This window comes from Orycteropus afer, unplaced genomic scaffold (assembly GCF_000298275.1).
Source record: "Orycteropus afer afer isolate SDZICR_OR568_19922 unplaced genomic scaffold, OryAfe1.0 scaffold00020, whole genome shotgun sequence".
Taxonomy (NCBI): Eukaryota; Metazoa; Chordata; class Mammalia; order Tubulidentata; family Orycteropodidae; genus Orycteropus; species Orycteropus afer.
The window spans coordinates 20,553,989-20,570,221 of record NW_006921607.1 but is presented as its reverse complement, the minus strand read 5'-3'; the positions used below and the strand labels follow the sequence as shown (position 1 = coordinate 20,570,221).

General features: G+C 42.7%; 1 protein-coding gene across 1 annotated transcript in view; it reads left to right on the top strand.

The window, feature by feature from the left end:
* Positions 1-16,233, top strand: part of PTPRT (protein tyrosine phosphatase receptor type T) — a 557,720-nt gene that overhangs the window by 366,825 nt on the left and 174,662 nt on the right. The window contains exon 9 of the mRNA XM_042783611.1: positions 102-131. Within this exon, the coding sequence (XP_042639545.1) occupies positions 102-131 (30 nt within the window). The remainder of the gene's footprint in view (positions 1-101; positions 132-16,233) is intronic.

Below are 16,233 nucleotides of genomic sequence, written 5' to 3'. Positions count from 1 at the left end.
TAAGAATCAAGATTTCACATAAATCTAATTCTTGTTTGTTTGTCTTTTCTTTTTTCCCCTTTTTGGACATTTCCTTCATCTGACTGCCCATCAATATATAGAAGAAATGCTTATTCCTACTCCTATTACTTGTAAGTATCGAGCCGGGGTTGACTTTGCTTTGTGCCCTGTAAGGGAACCTGTAGCATGCATTTCCTGCACCAACCAAGTCTCTGTTGATTTCTCATATTCACTTCTGTCTAAGTCATTGGTAGCCCAAAAGTTGTTATTTTGTGTAGATGTTTTTCATTTGAAAATGCACTATCATTATTCATGTCTGTTGTGTTTCTGCCATCTTGGTCTGTTTCATCTTTGTGAGTATAATCTTCTAGTTAGGAATCTCCCAGTTCCACCAAGAGATGGGCCTCATCCTCCTGCAGGACTTACACACATACAGCAGAATCACAGAACTTAGCAACTTCTGGATCCATGTGTGTTTGTTTGAGGAACTGGTAGCCCTGGGGGCTCAAAGATTAGAAGAGTTTTATTAGTTGATTTACTATTTCAGAAAGTCTACAGGGAATCATGACTTTATCTAGAACCAGCTTCACAGGCGACAGAAACATCTAAGTTCTTTGCTTTGGGCTGGAATTATCTCAGTTTGATATTGAACATTAGTTGTCTCATGTTATCAGTACGTGATGTTGGACATTATAGATGGCTGATTGCCTATCATTTTTTTTTAAGTTACTAAATAAAAGTGATTCTTTTCGTCATAATTAAACCAGATATTTTTAAAACATGAGGATAAAGGAGAAAAACTCCGTAAAATAGAATCTTGGTGATGAAAAGTTAGAAAGCCACAGGATTAGTCCCGCATTTCTAAGGTAGATTATGCATGTTTGGAAATTGAGATCCAGAGAGGTTTTGTGAGCTCGTCACATGCCTTTGGTTAGCCAAAGAGTGTGATTCAAACTCAGAATATCAGAATACCTGTTCCTATATAGTATATTGCCCACCACTGTATAACCGATGAGCTCTGATGGCACTGTGGTTAAAGCATTGGGCTGCTAACCAAAAGGTTGAACGATGAAGCAATCTGCTTCCATAAAGATTTATAGCCTTGAAAATGCAATGGGCAGTTCTACTCTGTCCTATAGGGTTGCTATGAGGCAGAATTGACTAGATAGCAGTGGGGTGGTGATGGTGGTGGTATGCCTTCTCCCACCCTTGGAGAATCCAGCCTTGTTAGAGAGGCCATGCCTGTCAGTGCTTGTCTTCTGAAGCCTTCACAGGTGAAGGTCAAATCAACAAAAAGCTGTCCCATCCCCTCAGCTCAGTGCTTAGGTCCTAACATCCATAGGCCCAAGCAGTGAGCAGAGAATATTCTGATAATACCACCTACATGTTATAGACTCCCACTACCATTGCTGGAAATATCAGAGAACTTGCTTAATTTGTTCATTCATTCATTTGACAAACATGTGTTGAACATGTTCATTATGTTCCAGACACTGTGGATGGAGAGATAAGGCTCTTGAGTTAAGGCTCTTGAGTTCAAGGTGTGGCCAAAGGCCAGCTGTTTGCAGAATGGTGGGAGAGAACTTGAGCAGCAGGACTGGGTGTCCATATTCCTGTGTGCTGGACTCCCGTGCAGTTTAGAGTTGGAGATGGGAGAGAAGAGAGGCAAGTCAAAGTCCGGGGTCATTCATTGTACTCTTGCCGAGTGATCCACAAATATTAGGTGTAGGCCACCTGTCAGAAACTCAACTTTCTCATCTGTAAAATGGGGAGAGTGCCTGTAGGGTCTACCTTACATGGGTGACAGTGACCATGATAAAATCTTGACATTGAGGAAAGATTGTTGTCCAAAGGAGGCACTAGGATTATTAGAGACTTGATAGCCTTTGTACCAGCATGGAAGATGGAAGTGAGAGGCCATGGTCTCAGAGCATGATTGCTTCTGTGGGCTGATTCAAGTCCCTATTCCTGCTTCCTGATTACAGGTCCTGATCCTCATGGGGCTGTTGCAGCCATAGCAAATCTCCTGAACCATGTTGATCCACCTCACAGATCAGGACTAAATAGCCTGCATTCTTTCACTCATCAAATATTCACTGAATACCTTCTCTGTGGCCAGTATTATCCTGGAGATAGAGCAGAAATCCAGCCATCATGGCCCAGGCCCTGATGAAGCTTACGTTCAAATAGCACAACTATATAATAACAAATTGAACAAATGAATAAGAAAATTATAGATCATACTGTGAAGGAAATGGAATCCACAAGAGGCTAAAGTGCATACTGCAATGACCCATTGTACCCTCTGGTACTTCTCCCCCAAGTCTATTATCCAGTATCCATAGGACTCTGTTTGGAGTCTCCCTTTGTACTGTGCACTGTGCTGGGCACTAGGGAATTCCCAAGTGAACAGCACTGAGTGTAGTAAACAGAATATGCAAACACTTGTAGTTCAAAAGGCACTAGGGCAAACAAGGGCCTTTTGATTAGTGCAAACTTGGAGCTGTAGGTCACAGGTGCCCTGAGAATGAAACTCATGCCTGCAGTGGGATTCAGAAGCACCTGAATAGGTTTCCATAATAATATTCCTAATTTTATATTCACCAAGCCCTAAATCATCCATGAGTGTCATGTCTTTTATATCACTATAGCGTAATTCTCTGTGACATTCTATCTTCTATAGAGAAGCCTGAGGTAGTTAGATATTCTCCTGAACACGATCTCACCTGTCTCCAGCCTCCATCAAGCACCTGTGATAGGATAGGCACCATCTCCTAGAGTTAAGGGCACTGAACAAATAAGATGTGTGGCACCATCTAGACAGGAGTGGAAGAGGGGCGACTACCACCACATGCCAAGTGCTTTGTACATACATCCGCTCTCTCAGTTCTCAGAACAGTCTAGTCTGGTAAGTATCATTCCCCCTATTTAATGAGAAGGAAAGGAGGCCAGAGAAGGTAGTTCATTCTCCAAAAAGCCACCCAGCAGTGGATGAGAGGAAGAATGGGGTTTCTTGGAAATAGAGACATCTAGGGGGGAAGTGGTTTGGAGCAAAGAGGATGCAAATGACTCTGGGTGTGTTGGGCTGAGAGTTCTGGTGGAGGTTACAGGAGAATATGTCCCATGAAAACATAGAGGTGCGGAGGTAGAGCTTGGGAGGGAGTGGGAGAAGGAAGCCTTCCTTGGAGAGGTGGCAGGTGAAAGTATGGGATGGATGAAATTAGGCCTGGGCAAAAAATAGAGAATAGTGGTCCAAGGACTGAGGTCCCAGAACTGACAATAGTTAGAGACTCAGAGGAGGAGTGGAACTGGAAAAACAGAGAAAGGGAGAGAACTCTTAGAGCCAATGGGAAGAGGCCATTGCAGGAGAATTGGTTTGCTGCAGATGCTGCAAAGTGAAGGAGTCATGGGCAAGACCCTAGCATTAGCCATCAGAGGTCACCTGTGCAGGTCATAGGGGTTGGGGGAGGAAGCCAACCTACATAGGGACCATGGGGAACACCCCTTTTTAACCAATGGGCCCTGAAACAGAAGAGAAACATGAGAACAGATACTTGGAGAGTCAGGTAGTCCTGGGCACATACGTAGATAAAGAGGGCAAACTGGTGAAGAAAGTACATATTGAAGATGCTGGACATGGAGGTGGAGGTGACTATGGAAGGGAAGGTCTGGAGGCAAAGTGTTTAGGGGCACGGAGCAGCCTAGGAGAAGAGGAAGAACTGGTCTTGTGAGACCACAGGATTAAGAGAGGAACATGGAGATAAATAGGAAGGGAAAAAAAAAAAAAAAAAGGAAATGATGGCCTCTGTGGTTCCCAGATTCGAAGCTCCACTCATCCAGAACTGGGTATAAACCCTGAGTGGCTGCTTTAAACCCTCACTACTCAAAATGTGGTCCATGGACCAGGAGCATTAGCATCTGCTGGCAAATGATTAGAAAGGCAGACTCCATCCAGAGCTGCTAAATCAGAATCTGCCTTTTAAACAAGATCTCCAGGTGACTCATGCCCACATTAAAGTTTGAGAACCATTCCACACCAAGAACACTGCCATCAAGTCAATTCCGACTCATAGCAGCCCTATGTATCAGTCAGAAAAGAACTGCTTCATAGGATTTCACATGTTGTAATCTTTACAGAAGCAGACCCTTTCTTTCAGGAGCATATCTTTCTCCTGCAGAGAGACTAGTAGGTTTGAACAGCTGACCGTTCAGTTAGCAGCCAAGCACTTACTCATTGTGCTGCCAGGGATCCTTAAGAGCCAAATCAGAAAGATTTTTTTTTTTCTTTTTTTTTTTTTTTTTCTTTTCAAGCCATAAGCAACAACTCTGGTACTTGGCTATTATAACATGAAAGCAGGCAAAAGCAATACATAAACAAATGAGTGTGGCTGTGTTTCAATGAAACTTTATTTAAAAAATCAGGTGACAGGGCAAATTTGTCTTCTGGGCAAATGAGGAGGGCACTGACCATGTGTTAGAAGGACTGTGGGGAACAACCACAGTGAACAAGGAACATCCTTAACACACATTTGCTCTACCCACAATACAAGGTAATGCAGTGAGACTTCAGAGAAGGGAGCCTTCCCTGTAGGTGGTGACAATCAAGGAAGACTTCTTGGAGGAGGCAGCATTTGATCTGTACTTTGAAGAATGGTATGGGATTTGAACATGCTGCAATAGAGACAGACAGGGAAGGATAGGGGAAATCTCAGGAGTCTTACCCTTGCCCTAGACTTTTGATATCTGAGAGTTGGGAGATACCCTGGGCTCAAGATTCAGCCTGCTTTATTGAACAACTATTGTGTGCTGTGCCCTGCACTTGGTATTGGGGAATAAAGGTGAATGAGGCAAACCTTGTACCTGCCCACCCATAGCAAGGAGGTGGAATTAGAAAGGAATTTCCATTTGATATGTACCATGTAGAGTCTTTAAGGAGCTCTGGTGGTGCAGTGGGTAAGGCTGCTAACCAAAAGGTCGGTGGTTAAAACCCACCAGCTGCTTTATGGGAGGAAGAAGAGGCAATCTACTTCTGTAAAGATTTACAGCCTTGGAAACCATATGGGGGCCACTGTGAGTCAGAATCGACTTGACGGCAGCGGGTTTGGGTTTTGGATGTGGAGCCGCTGGGTGGTGCAAAGGGTTAACGTGCTCTGCTGCACTAAAGTCTCTTACTGCGCAGCTGTGTCGAAGTTTGGTGGTTCAAGTCCATCCAGAGGCACCTTGGAAGAGAGGCCTAGTGATCTACTTCTGAAAATCAGCCATTGAAAACACTATGGAGCACAGTTCTCTGACACACACAGTCTCCATGAGTTGGAATTGACTCCATCGCAACTACTAGTAGTAGTACCTACTATGTGCCAGGCTCATTTAGTGCTTGTAACAAGCCAGCTATATGTTATTAGGTTGATCTTAATCAGTTGTTTGGGTCTAAGGTTTGTCTCCATCCCGGGATGGTGGCACAACCCTAGCCAGGAGAGGAGGGTTTGAACCTAGGACCATTAGATCCCCAAGCTCTATCTCCCCTTCTTTCTCATCAAAGCCTTTCTTTCAGAGGATGTCTATGCTGTGAGCTTGAGTAGCCCTCAGCCAGGCTGCAAAAGGGCTGAGACTCAAATGCAAGTCTATCTGCATGGAGAGCTTGAGTTGTGTGCAAGGACATTGGTGCCTTGCTTGGGACAAGTGGTAGCTCTCCTGGAGGTCCTTCAGGGCAATATGGCCTGTGCTGTCCTGGGATTCACCAGGTGGTGTGCCCAGTCCTGGTCACACAGGTAGCAGTCTACACAAACAACATGCTGAGGTGAGTCAGGCAGCTAAGGGGCTAGAGGGAGGGGTGGCCAAAAGAATGCTAATAGCAAGATAAATACTGGTCCAGTAAAGATGAAGCTACATACAGGTAGAAGGATTTGGGGATACAAGGACCAAGAATTTGAGATGAGATCCTTCACTGTCTCATTGCATAAAAAAATAATGAGAAGAGTGTGGGTTTTTGTGTCAGGCCTAGACCATAATTCTCTTGTCAGATTGTTCTAACATTGAAGAACCACTCTGAACCTGTTTCTTTACATCTATAAAATGGTGATAACAACAGCCACCTCTCAGCGTTGTCGTGAGTAGTACTGAGAGAATGGTGGCACACCAATTAAGTGCTTAGCTGCTAACCAGAAGGATTGGCTGTTCGAACTCACCCAGTGGCTCAGTGGATGAAAGACCTGGCGCTGTTCCCATAAAGGAGAAAAATACCAGAAAACCCTACAGGGCAGTTCTACTTGGTCACGTGGGGTCACAACCAAGTCAATACTGACTTAACAATATGTAGGGTGACCGGCGCACAGTAGGTATTCTATAAATAGTAGCTATTACTCCTTACACTCTGAGCTGACAGAAAAGCTTCTTTAAAATGTTTTTTCTTTTTCCACTGTAAAATAGCACCCGGCATCTCCAGTGTCTGCTTTTTAAAAGGATATTAAAAGTTGGCATGTGTTCACAGGTTAATTTACCTCAAGGTGTGTGATGGGCACAGTAATTGCTTCAAACAGAGACGTTTTACTGTAGTTGTTCTCAAAAAAGCTCTAAGATGTTTACCAACCGTTTTGGCCGAGAGGAGCACTTAACTGCTTCACTTAACCTTGAACAAATGCCTTGTGCAAAGTGTCACAGAGGTGGAAAGTGGCACCCAGGGCTGGACCTTCTCAGCAGATAATCCATAAGACTCCTGAGATTTCCCCTTATCCTTCCCTGTCTGTGTCTATTGCAGCTTGTCCAAATCCCATACCATTCTTCAAGGTACAGATCAAATGCTGCCTCCTCCAAGAAGTCTTCCTTGATTGTCACCGCCTACAGGGAAGGCTCCCCTCTCTGAAGTCTCACTGCATTACCTTGTATTATAGGTAGAGCAAATGTGTGTTAAGGATGTTTCTTGTTCACTGTGGTTGTTCCCCACAGTCCTTCTAACACACAGTCAACCCCCATAAATGTATGTGGAATGAATGAAAAATCAGGGTGAAATTATAAGACCCTGATGTAACAGCTAAAGTCAACAGGGAGATGCTCTGTTCTTAAAAAGGAAAATAGTCTCTATTTTTAGATAACCTCACATCCTATACCTTCCTTGCTTCTGTAGCTTTAAGGCAACTTTTGCTTGGTTTAGGGTCTATGTGACCTCAGACAAGACACGTTTTCTGAGTGTCATTTTCCTGATTTGTGAAACGGAGATAAAAATGCGTAGCATACAGACGGCTTGCCAGGATTCAGTGACATAATGTTTGTAAATTGCCTAGCACATGGTAGGTCCTCAACCACATTGAAAAAAACTATCTCCTTTCCCCAGTACATATGCCTTTTCACAATGTCAGCTATTGCATATCAGATATCACCATCTCACTTTAAAGACTGAACTCAATGATTATATCAAGAAGTACTCAATGCATTTTATATAATTCATCAGCCAGTTTGAATAAAAATGAAGAAAAAAATAGGAGTAGAAGAAAACAATTTAAAGATGATAAATATTGATTCCTAAAAGCTGAACAGCAAACATGTGGACAGGTGAAAATCTAAGGCATTATCATGAAGGTAAAACAAAGATGGAGTCCCTAGGAAGTGTGAATAGTTAACATGCTTGGCTGCCAACCAAAAGGGTGGTCCACCCAGAGGTGCCTCAGAAGAAAAGAACTAGCAGCCCACTTCTGAAAAATCAGCCATTAAAAACCCTATGGAGCACAGTTCTACTGTGTCACACATGGGGTCACCATGGGTCAGAGTCAACATGATGGCAACTGGTTTTATTTTTAGCCAAGGAGAGAGATGTTGTGAGAATTCTGATTCCTGGGCCCTCCCACTAGATCTGCTCAGTCTCTTTGGAAGTGTGGCCTGGGAATCTGCATTTTTAAACTGCATCTCAGATTCCTAGCATGCATGCTGGCTTGGAGAACACTCCCCTCCTGACATCCTCACATCATCGTGATGTTACTGCCCTGTTCTAACCTTGTACCTGCAGTGGCTTCCTCCTGGAACACCTATCCCCCTTCTGTGCTTAGAAAATCCCCATAACTTGAGAAAGGGAGCATTACTCTTCTCTCACTTAGGTGGTTTTCCCTGGCTCCTACATACCATGCCCACAGCACAGGCTAGAACTTTGGTCTTGCGCTCACCTTTCATTCCTTCACCCATTTACTCATTTATTCCTGAACCCTTCTTTGATTATACTGTTCATAGGCTATTTGTCTTTCCCCTGTGTGGAGCTGATATTCACCCCTCATTTTGTTTATCTCCCACTGAGTCATATTATTCCACTCTCTAGAAGTTAGCTAATATCCATTTTCATTGCTGTGGCATACAGCAATGGCAAGGGTTTCAGATCACTTACTTTGTGCAGTTTTACATTGGTTTTAGGCTTAGAAGTGCTGTGTTTGTACTTGCAAGTAACAATTATAAATGCATAAAATTAATGATTGCTGTTGTGGTGAGATACAAATGCACTGGGCTAGATCACCATGTGTACAGATAGATTTGGTTAGGGATTGCAACTCAACAGTTGCTTTATTGTTTTACTCTATTGAATTAGAGCCTGAACACATCAGTCATGAATACCAAGTAGCAAATCTATAAGTCAGAGGCTTTGTCACCTTAATTAGGGAAAATACAAATGAGTGTTTTCCCTGCAAAGGGGGAAAAAGATGTTTATACTTAAATTTTAAGGATCCCTCCCTTTAACCACGTTTCAGTGGAGCCTTGAGGCTTAGAAAGGTCTGTCAGTGACTCTAAAGGCTTCGACTCTGTAAATGCATTTGAACTTTGTCAAGAAGGTAAAAAGTACAGGGTGGGGATTCTCTGCTGACAAAGAGGGGTGACCCACTGAAATATGTTGGAAAGAAAACATCTCATGCTGTGATGTGCTAGCCAGGTCCCCTTCAGGAATGAAGGGCTTACTCCCCCAGTGGCAGGGAGATGCCTCACCCAAGGTCACTGCCCTTTCCAGAGCAGTCCAGGGTGGCCCACAGGCAGAACACAGAAGCTGATTAACACAGAGGTACAAAAGTCATCCCAGCTTCGAAGTTTCCCTTGTGGTTGGCTGAGGTCAACACTGGGACTGGGTCACAACTCAACTTCTTCCCACTTTCTCCTCCCTGCCATTTCTTTCTCTTCCATTACCTTCCATAGGTATTGATCTCAGAGAATCCCCCTAATCATCTCTTGTGCATTGATCTGTTTCAGAATCTGATTCTTGGGGAACCCAACCTGTGCCATTCCCATTGGCTTTTCTTCATTTTGGCCATTGGAGACAAGTGGGTTTGAGTGAATGCCTCCCCTGAACATACATGCTTCATATCCTATGAGTGGCTTCTATATCATTAATAGGAATGGTAACTTTATCACCTACTGATCACAACTCTATGAATGCCTTCCTTGGGCTCATCCATTCTCAAGCACAAATTCTTCACTTGTGCCTAGGCTAGGGCACCAGGAGCTCTGGGATCTTGACACAGCTCCTACCTGAGGGAGCTCAAGTGTGTCACAGGAAGGCTGTGTAGTGAGACCCTTTGGTTGAACCAGCCAGAAGAGAGAACAGGGTCATCATGCCTATTAGCAACTCATCTCCGTGGAAGGCTGGGGGTTAACTTCTGAAAGCAGTACCTTCAGCAAGCATCCCTAATGTGACAATGACTCTTGCAGTTAGGGCTTTAGCAAAGATAGGATCCTGAGATGTGCAAACTGGAAAATGCCTTTCTAAGTGTTTTGCTCAGTGCTTTTAATGGAAGGAAGTGCTTTAGTTAAGCCCTGCAATGCTGTTGTTGATGATGATAATGATTACATCTTGTTTGTATACAGAACTTTATCTCTTCCAAAGTGCTTTCCCACTTACTATCTAGTTGTCTGGTTAGGCTTGGAGGTATTTAGCAAGATCTTATTAGATAAATGACTATGCCATGTAGGAAAGAGCTCTGGGCAGTCTGGCTCCACAGTTTGAGATAAGTCACTTAACTGCATCTCAACTTCAGTTTCTCATCTGTAAAATGAGGGTAGTGTCACCTGCATTTTAGAGATCTGTGATGTGCACATGACATTTTTTTTTTTTTCATTCGTAAGCATTTATTTAGCAATTCCTCTTCGCCAGGCACTGAGCTAGTGTCAAAGATAAAGAATTTAGTGTGAAATATCTTCCTCTCAAAGAACTCACAGCTTAAAGGGGTACTTGGTCATGTTAAAAATGGTTGTAAGATACTGTTATAAATGCAAAAAAAAAAAAAAAAAAGAGCAGTGAAGACACAGCAAAGGGAACAAAGTCACTGATTGTGTTTTGAGGATACCTCGTTAGCTAGCCTCAGTTAAAAGGACCTTGTATCAGTGCCTGGTATACTCAGTTGCTAACCAAAAAGGTTGCCGGTTTGAACCCATCTGTCAGCTCCACAGGATAAAAGATCTGGGGCTCTACTCCTATAAAGATTACAGCCTAGGAAACTCCACAGGGCAGTTCTTATCTGTCAGTGGGGGTCACTATGAGTTGAAACTCAGCTTGACAGCACCCTACAATAAAAAGGTTGTTTCCTTAAGGGAGTGACACATTCACTCACTTTTTCTCCTTAGGACCTTCTGTGCTTTATTATCTCATGAAGACAGACAGACAGACAAATGACAGATAGAAGCCATGTTAGGTAAAAGTTGAGGAGGACAAAAAAGAAGAAACAAATAAAGTAGGGAAGGAAAGAAAACCAGAAGAAAATTAGAATCCTGGTTCCACCAGTTACCCACTGCCATCGAGCCGGTTCCAACTCAAAGCGACCCCCACTGGGTTTCCAAGGTAGATTGCCTCATCTTTCTTCTGCAGAGAGCTGGTGAGTTAGAACTGCCAGCCTTCTGGTTAGCAGTCAAATACCTTAGGCACTGTGCCACCAGAGCTTCTACTCCTTAGCAGCTGTGGATTCTAAACTCTGACTTTCAGTTTTCTCGTCTGTATAATGGGCATAACAGTGCTCATTTCCGAGGATTGTCTTAATAAATTAAAGAGTATAAAGTGTATGCCAGGAGAATTGCTATCACTTATTAAATGGTAGAACTTGAGCTAGAAATGGTTAAATGTGTCATCACAAGGAAAAGAGAGAAAAACAGTGAGCAAGATAGTAACCACCAGATCAATTAAATGTAAGGAATATGGTCAAAGGGAATGAAGTAGGGTCATTGCAAATGGTGATCCTTAAACTGTACACATTTTCCCCTCTGAGTACAAAGACAGGTCTAGACGACACCCATCCCAAGTCCTCTGTTCCTGCTGATATCAACAAGAGAGATCAGAGTCATTTAGTGATTCAGACCAGAATCACAAATGGTATCAGTGAACAATATCATTTTTACACAAGAAGGTTTTGTAGACCAGTGAGCAGAAAAAGGGCTTAGGTTGAAGGTGGGGAGGCTTCTCTGGCTATTTCCAAATAATAGGCATGAGGGGCAAGCCTGACCTTTGTGATGTGGGTGCCAAAACCTGACTTGAGAGAAGGACAATTCCCAGAAGGTGGGAGGGGCCGCTCTCGTCTAGACAGTCCCACAGGGAATGTTGTCTTCTGCCTGGCAACAGCGCTCAGAGGAGTTGAAGTGTGTTTAGAGAGGATAGCCAGGTAGGGAGGGACCACAAGCCACAACCTATAAAGAACGTTTGAACTGAGTTAATTGGCCTGGGGTGGTACCAAGACAGTTTAAAGTTTCCCAGATGATTCTGAAGCCACAACTGAAAACCACCCATCTGGGAGAGCTTGAGAATCAAGGGTCATCAGATAGACGTTCGAAAGTAGGGCATGAAAATTTGCTCTTGCCATTTATTTCAAAACCTCAGTTGAAGATTTGGCCCCATGGGATCATCAGATGGGCATGGCATTGATAATGATGATGGCGCCTGAGTCTGCAGAGCAAAAGGCCATGGAGGACAAGGCAGTATTTGAGGGCACCACTTCCTTCTTTAGACACTGAGGTAGATGACCTGTGTGCTCTTCATAACTGTGTGCTGTTGTTAGTTGTTAGGCACATATTTAAATAGTAGTTAATTTCTTATGAAAATTACTCCTCATAATGGTGCCGGCACTACTCTTAAGGAGGAAGGGCCCCACAGTCATGATCAATCTCCTGAGAAATGTTTGTTCAGAAGCATTCTCTCCATCACCGAACCATCAAGGAGCTCAATGCTTCTTCCTGTGAAATCTCCTTTTCACTGAAACGAAAGAACATTGGCCCCCTTCTCATACAGCAATTGAGCAGAGCTGCTTTCCAGGGCAATTTTTCATTCCAATGGCTTTAAACCACTGTGCAGAACATTCTAAGAGGGTGGGAATTGGTGGGTATATTACAACCACCCATGTTTTTTAAGTGGAGGAATTGAAAGATTAGTGTGGTCAATAATACCCTGTTTTTACGGGGAGGCTTGATTTTTGTAAGCGTTGGAAATATGGTTTTATGACAGCCATAAACCAAATTGAAACTCAAGACTACAGAAGGCTTGTTTTGTTTTGGAAAACAGCTTAGCAATAATGCACTCTTCTAGAAATGGAGAAAAGCTATGAGAGTCCCTATACTATATTTTATTTTTCTACGCCATGTCATTTTTGATCTGGGTGTCCACTGACTTAGAACTTTTGGTGAAAAATTTGAGCTCAGACCTGGCTGATATGGGATTTCATACTACTCTTTTTCTTATCTTTATATGCCAAACTCAAAGTGTGGGCTCTAGGATTTTTCCAGGAGATGGAGGCAGATCCAGCATCTCCCTCAATGGTATTTCTGTGCAGGTGTTAACCAGCCAGTCATGCGGCGGGCAATTTGCTTGATAAATTATACTTACGGTGGGGCACTGGTTAAGGCATTCAGCTCCTAGCCAAAAGCCCTGCAGTCGAACGCACCAGCTGCTCCCCAGGAAAAAGATGTGGCAGTTGGCTTCTGTAAAGATTTACAGCCTTGGAAACACTATGGGGCAGTTCTACCCTGTCCTTTATGGTTACTATGAGTTGGAATCAACCCACGGGCAGTAGGTGTAGTGAGGTTTTTTGTTGTTGTTAGTCTCATTGCTCCTTGCTTAAAGGCATTAAACTGTGTTTTTTGCTTTAGCTCTGAATGGCAAGGAAAATAATACCCAATACCTGGAAAATGCATTGTTAAAAAGAGCACGAATTGGATTTGGATTTGAATCCTGTACTTTACCACTTTCTAACCTATCTTCTCTGAGCCTCTGTTTCCTCATCTATAAATCTGAAGGATTACTGTGGGAATTTATCATAACAGAAAATAACATAATACACGTACATCTGGTTCTATGCCTGGCACATATTAGATGGTTGCTACATTGCAGTTATTAGTTCTACTAATGTTTGGCAGTTTGCTAAGTACTTTCACATCTGTTGGGAGCTCTGGTGGCATCGTGCCTAAGGCATTGGACTGCTAACCAGAAGTCTGGCGGTTCAAACCCAACAGCCACTCCTCAGATGGAGAACTGGACCATCTACTTCCGTAGAGGTACCACCTCAGAAACCCAAGGAGGGGTTGCTATGAGTTGGATTTGGCAGTGAGTTGTTTTTTTTTTTTCCACATCTGTTATGTCATGAAAGCTTTGGGTCACTCCAGTGAGGTAGCATCATGACCAATTGTAAATGTAAGGAAGTGAAGGCTCAGCAAAGTGACCAGAGGCACAGACTGTTTGAGGAAAGAAGCTCTTGAAGCACTGTCAGAGTTGCTGGGTAGTACAGGTGATAAACGCCATCGACTGCTAACTGAAAGGTTAGGCGTTTGCGGCCAGCCAGAAGTGCCTGAGAAGAAGGCCCTAAAATCAGCCACTGAAAATCCTACAGAGCACAGTTCTACTGTGACTCACATGGGGTCTTTATGAGTGGGAGTTGACTTGATAGTAACTGGGTTTATTTGATTTGATTTCTTCTGTTTTTTGGCTCTTATTGTGCATTGGGTTGGGGCTGGGGGTATAACAAGGACTCTGAAAAAGTCTGCCTAACCCTGCAGCAGAACTGCCCAGAACTATAACCCTTCCCCAGAGGGCTCCCTCTTATCACTCTGAGGCCAGGTAAAATATGTGTTAATCCTTATCTGAAAGTTTTCTAACTGTTGTCTCAAATTAGAATAGGAAAGCAAACCTGTGGCAATGACTTCATTCCTTGAAATATATTTAGTATATAAATGGGATAAGGAAAAAAAAAGGGAGAAAGACCATTAATCTTCTTTTATAATTGGTATGAGCTTTATGATGTGCATTGGAGAAATAGGACAAAGACTGAAGAGAAGATGGGGGAGGGTCAGTTTCTGTGGTTGTTTAAACAGAACTCATGTCCCTCTTTTAACTTTGCAGAGTAAGCTTTTGCCTGTTAACATGTTTTTGCTTACTATTTTATGAAAGGGCCATGCCATGGAAAGGATTTTATTCAAATTCAGACTATACAAGACATTGAGAAATACACCCCCTCCTCCCTTACTATTTTGTTATCCAACATTTCACATTTACAACAGTAAAAACATCTGCCAGACTCTTTTGTGCATTAAAGACATACATCTGGCAGCAACAAACACCGAGGTGCAAGGCAAGAGTAACACTGGCTGTGATGACTAAGGTTATGTTGTCAGCTTGCCTGGGCCATGATTCTCAGTGGTTTGGCTGTCGTGTAATGATGTAGGCATCCTCCATTTTTGTATTATGCCGATTTTCACATAATGACCTGGTCTTTGGAAACTAACTGTGTTGGTAAATGAGGAGTGGGTATAACGTTTATCTTAAAATGTTCCTAGAAGATTATGGTATTTTACATGACATCATGTTTTAGGTTTTGTTTTTCTAGATGATTGATGTTTGGAGACTTTTTTCCACTTAAAAATAAATGTGCAATGGCATTTTAGAGGCAGCTTGTTAATACTTATCAAAAATCCTACTGGATTTGATCAGACTTGTGTGGAATCTGTATATCAGATTGGTGAGAACTGACATGTTAACAATATTGAATTTTCTGACTTAGGAGCAAGGCCTGTCTCTCCATTTGTATAGGTCTTCCTTGATTTCCTTCGTCAGCCATTTGCAGTGTTTGGCATGTAGGTCCAATGCATGTTTTGTTGGATTAATACCTGAATGTTTAGTTTGTTGTTGCTGTTTTAGTGTAATTGTAAATTGTACTTTTTAAAAAATCATATTCTAATTGCTCACTGTTATACAGAATAAAACTGATTTTTGTATATTAAAGAAAAATAAGTGTACAATGGAACTAAAAACAAAAGACAAGAAAAGCATCAGGTGGGCAAGTGAGAAGTAAGTTCATATACAAAGGACTCTTGTATGAAAGAAGGGTTAGTGTAACCCCAGCCAGGTGCTTAGTAAAGTACCCAAGATATTAGCTCCCATCTGTCTGCCCTTCTCAAATACTGCTGTAGTTCTAAAAGCCAGGTCCATTCCATGAATGGAGGTTACGGGACTAAGAAACTGTATGATAGTTAAGATGTCAAGCCCTGGCCTCAGCTGATGTGGGCTTGCCACCAGGATCTGCGAGATACTAACTATGTGATATTGAGTCTGTCTCTTATTCTTCCCCTTCTAAAGTTTCCATCATCTGTAAAGTGGGAGTGGTACAAGATAAGGTTATAACTTGGCCAGAGCACAGTGCCTGGCATCTGGTAAGTGTTCAATAAGCATTAGCTATTATTGTTCTTGGAGGAGCTCTGGTGGCGTAGTGCCTAAGGCATTTGACTGCTAACCAGAAGGCTGGTGGTTCAAACCAACCAGTCACTCCTCGGAAAGAAGATGGAGCAATCTACTACTATAGGGATACTGCCTCAAAAACCCAAGGAGGGGTCTCTATTAGTCAAGTCTGACTTGATGGCACATAACAACAACAACAGCATGATCGTTCTTGGGAGTCCTTTAGAAGCACAAACAGTTAACACTAGGCTACTAACCAGAAGGTTGGAGGTTTGAGTCCACTCAGAGACCCATCAAAAGAAAGTTCTGATGATCTACTTCTGAAAACCCAGCCATTTAAAACCCTATGAAACATGGTTCTACTCTGAAATACATGGAGTTGCCATCAGTCAGGGCCGACTCAATGACAGCTAACAAGATTATTGCTTGTTGTTAAGTTATAGAGAAAGATGCTAGGTCAGCTTATATCTAAAACCCAAAGCCTCTGCCATCAAGTCTATTTCAACCTATAGCAACTTTATAGGACAGAGTAGAACTTCCCAATAGAGTTTCCAAGGGTGTAATCTTTA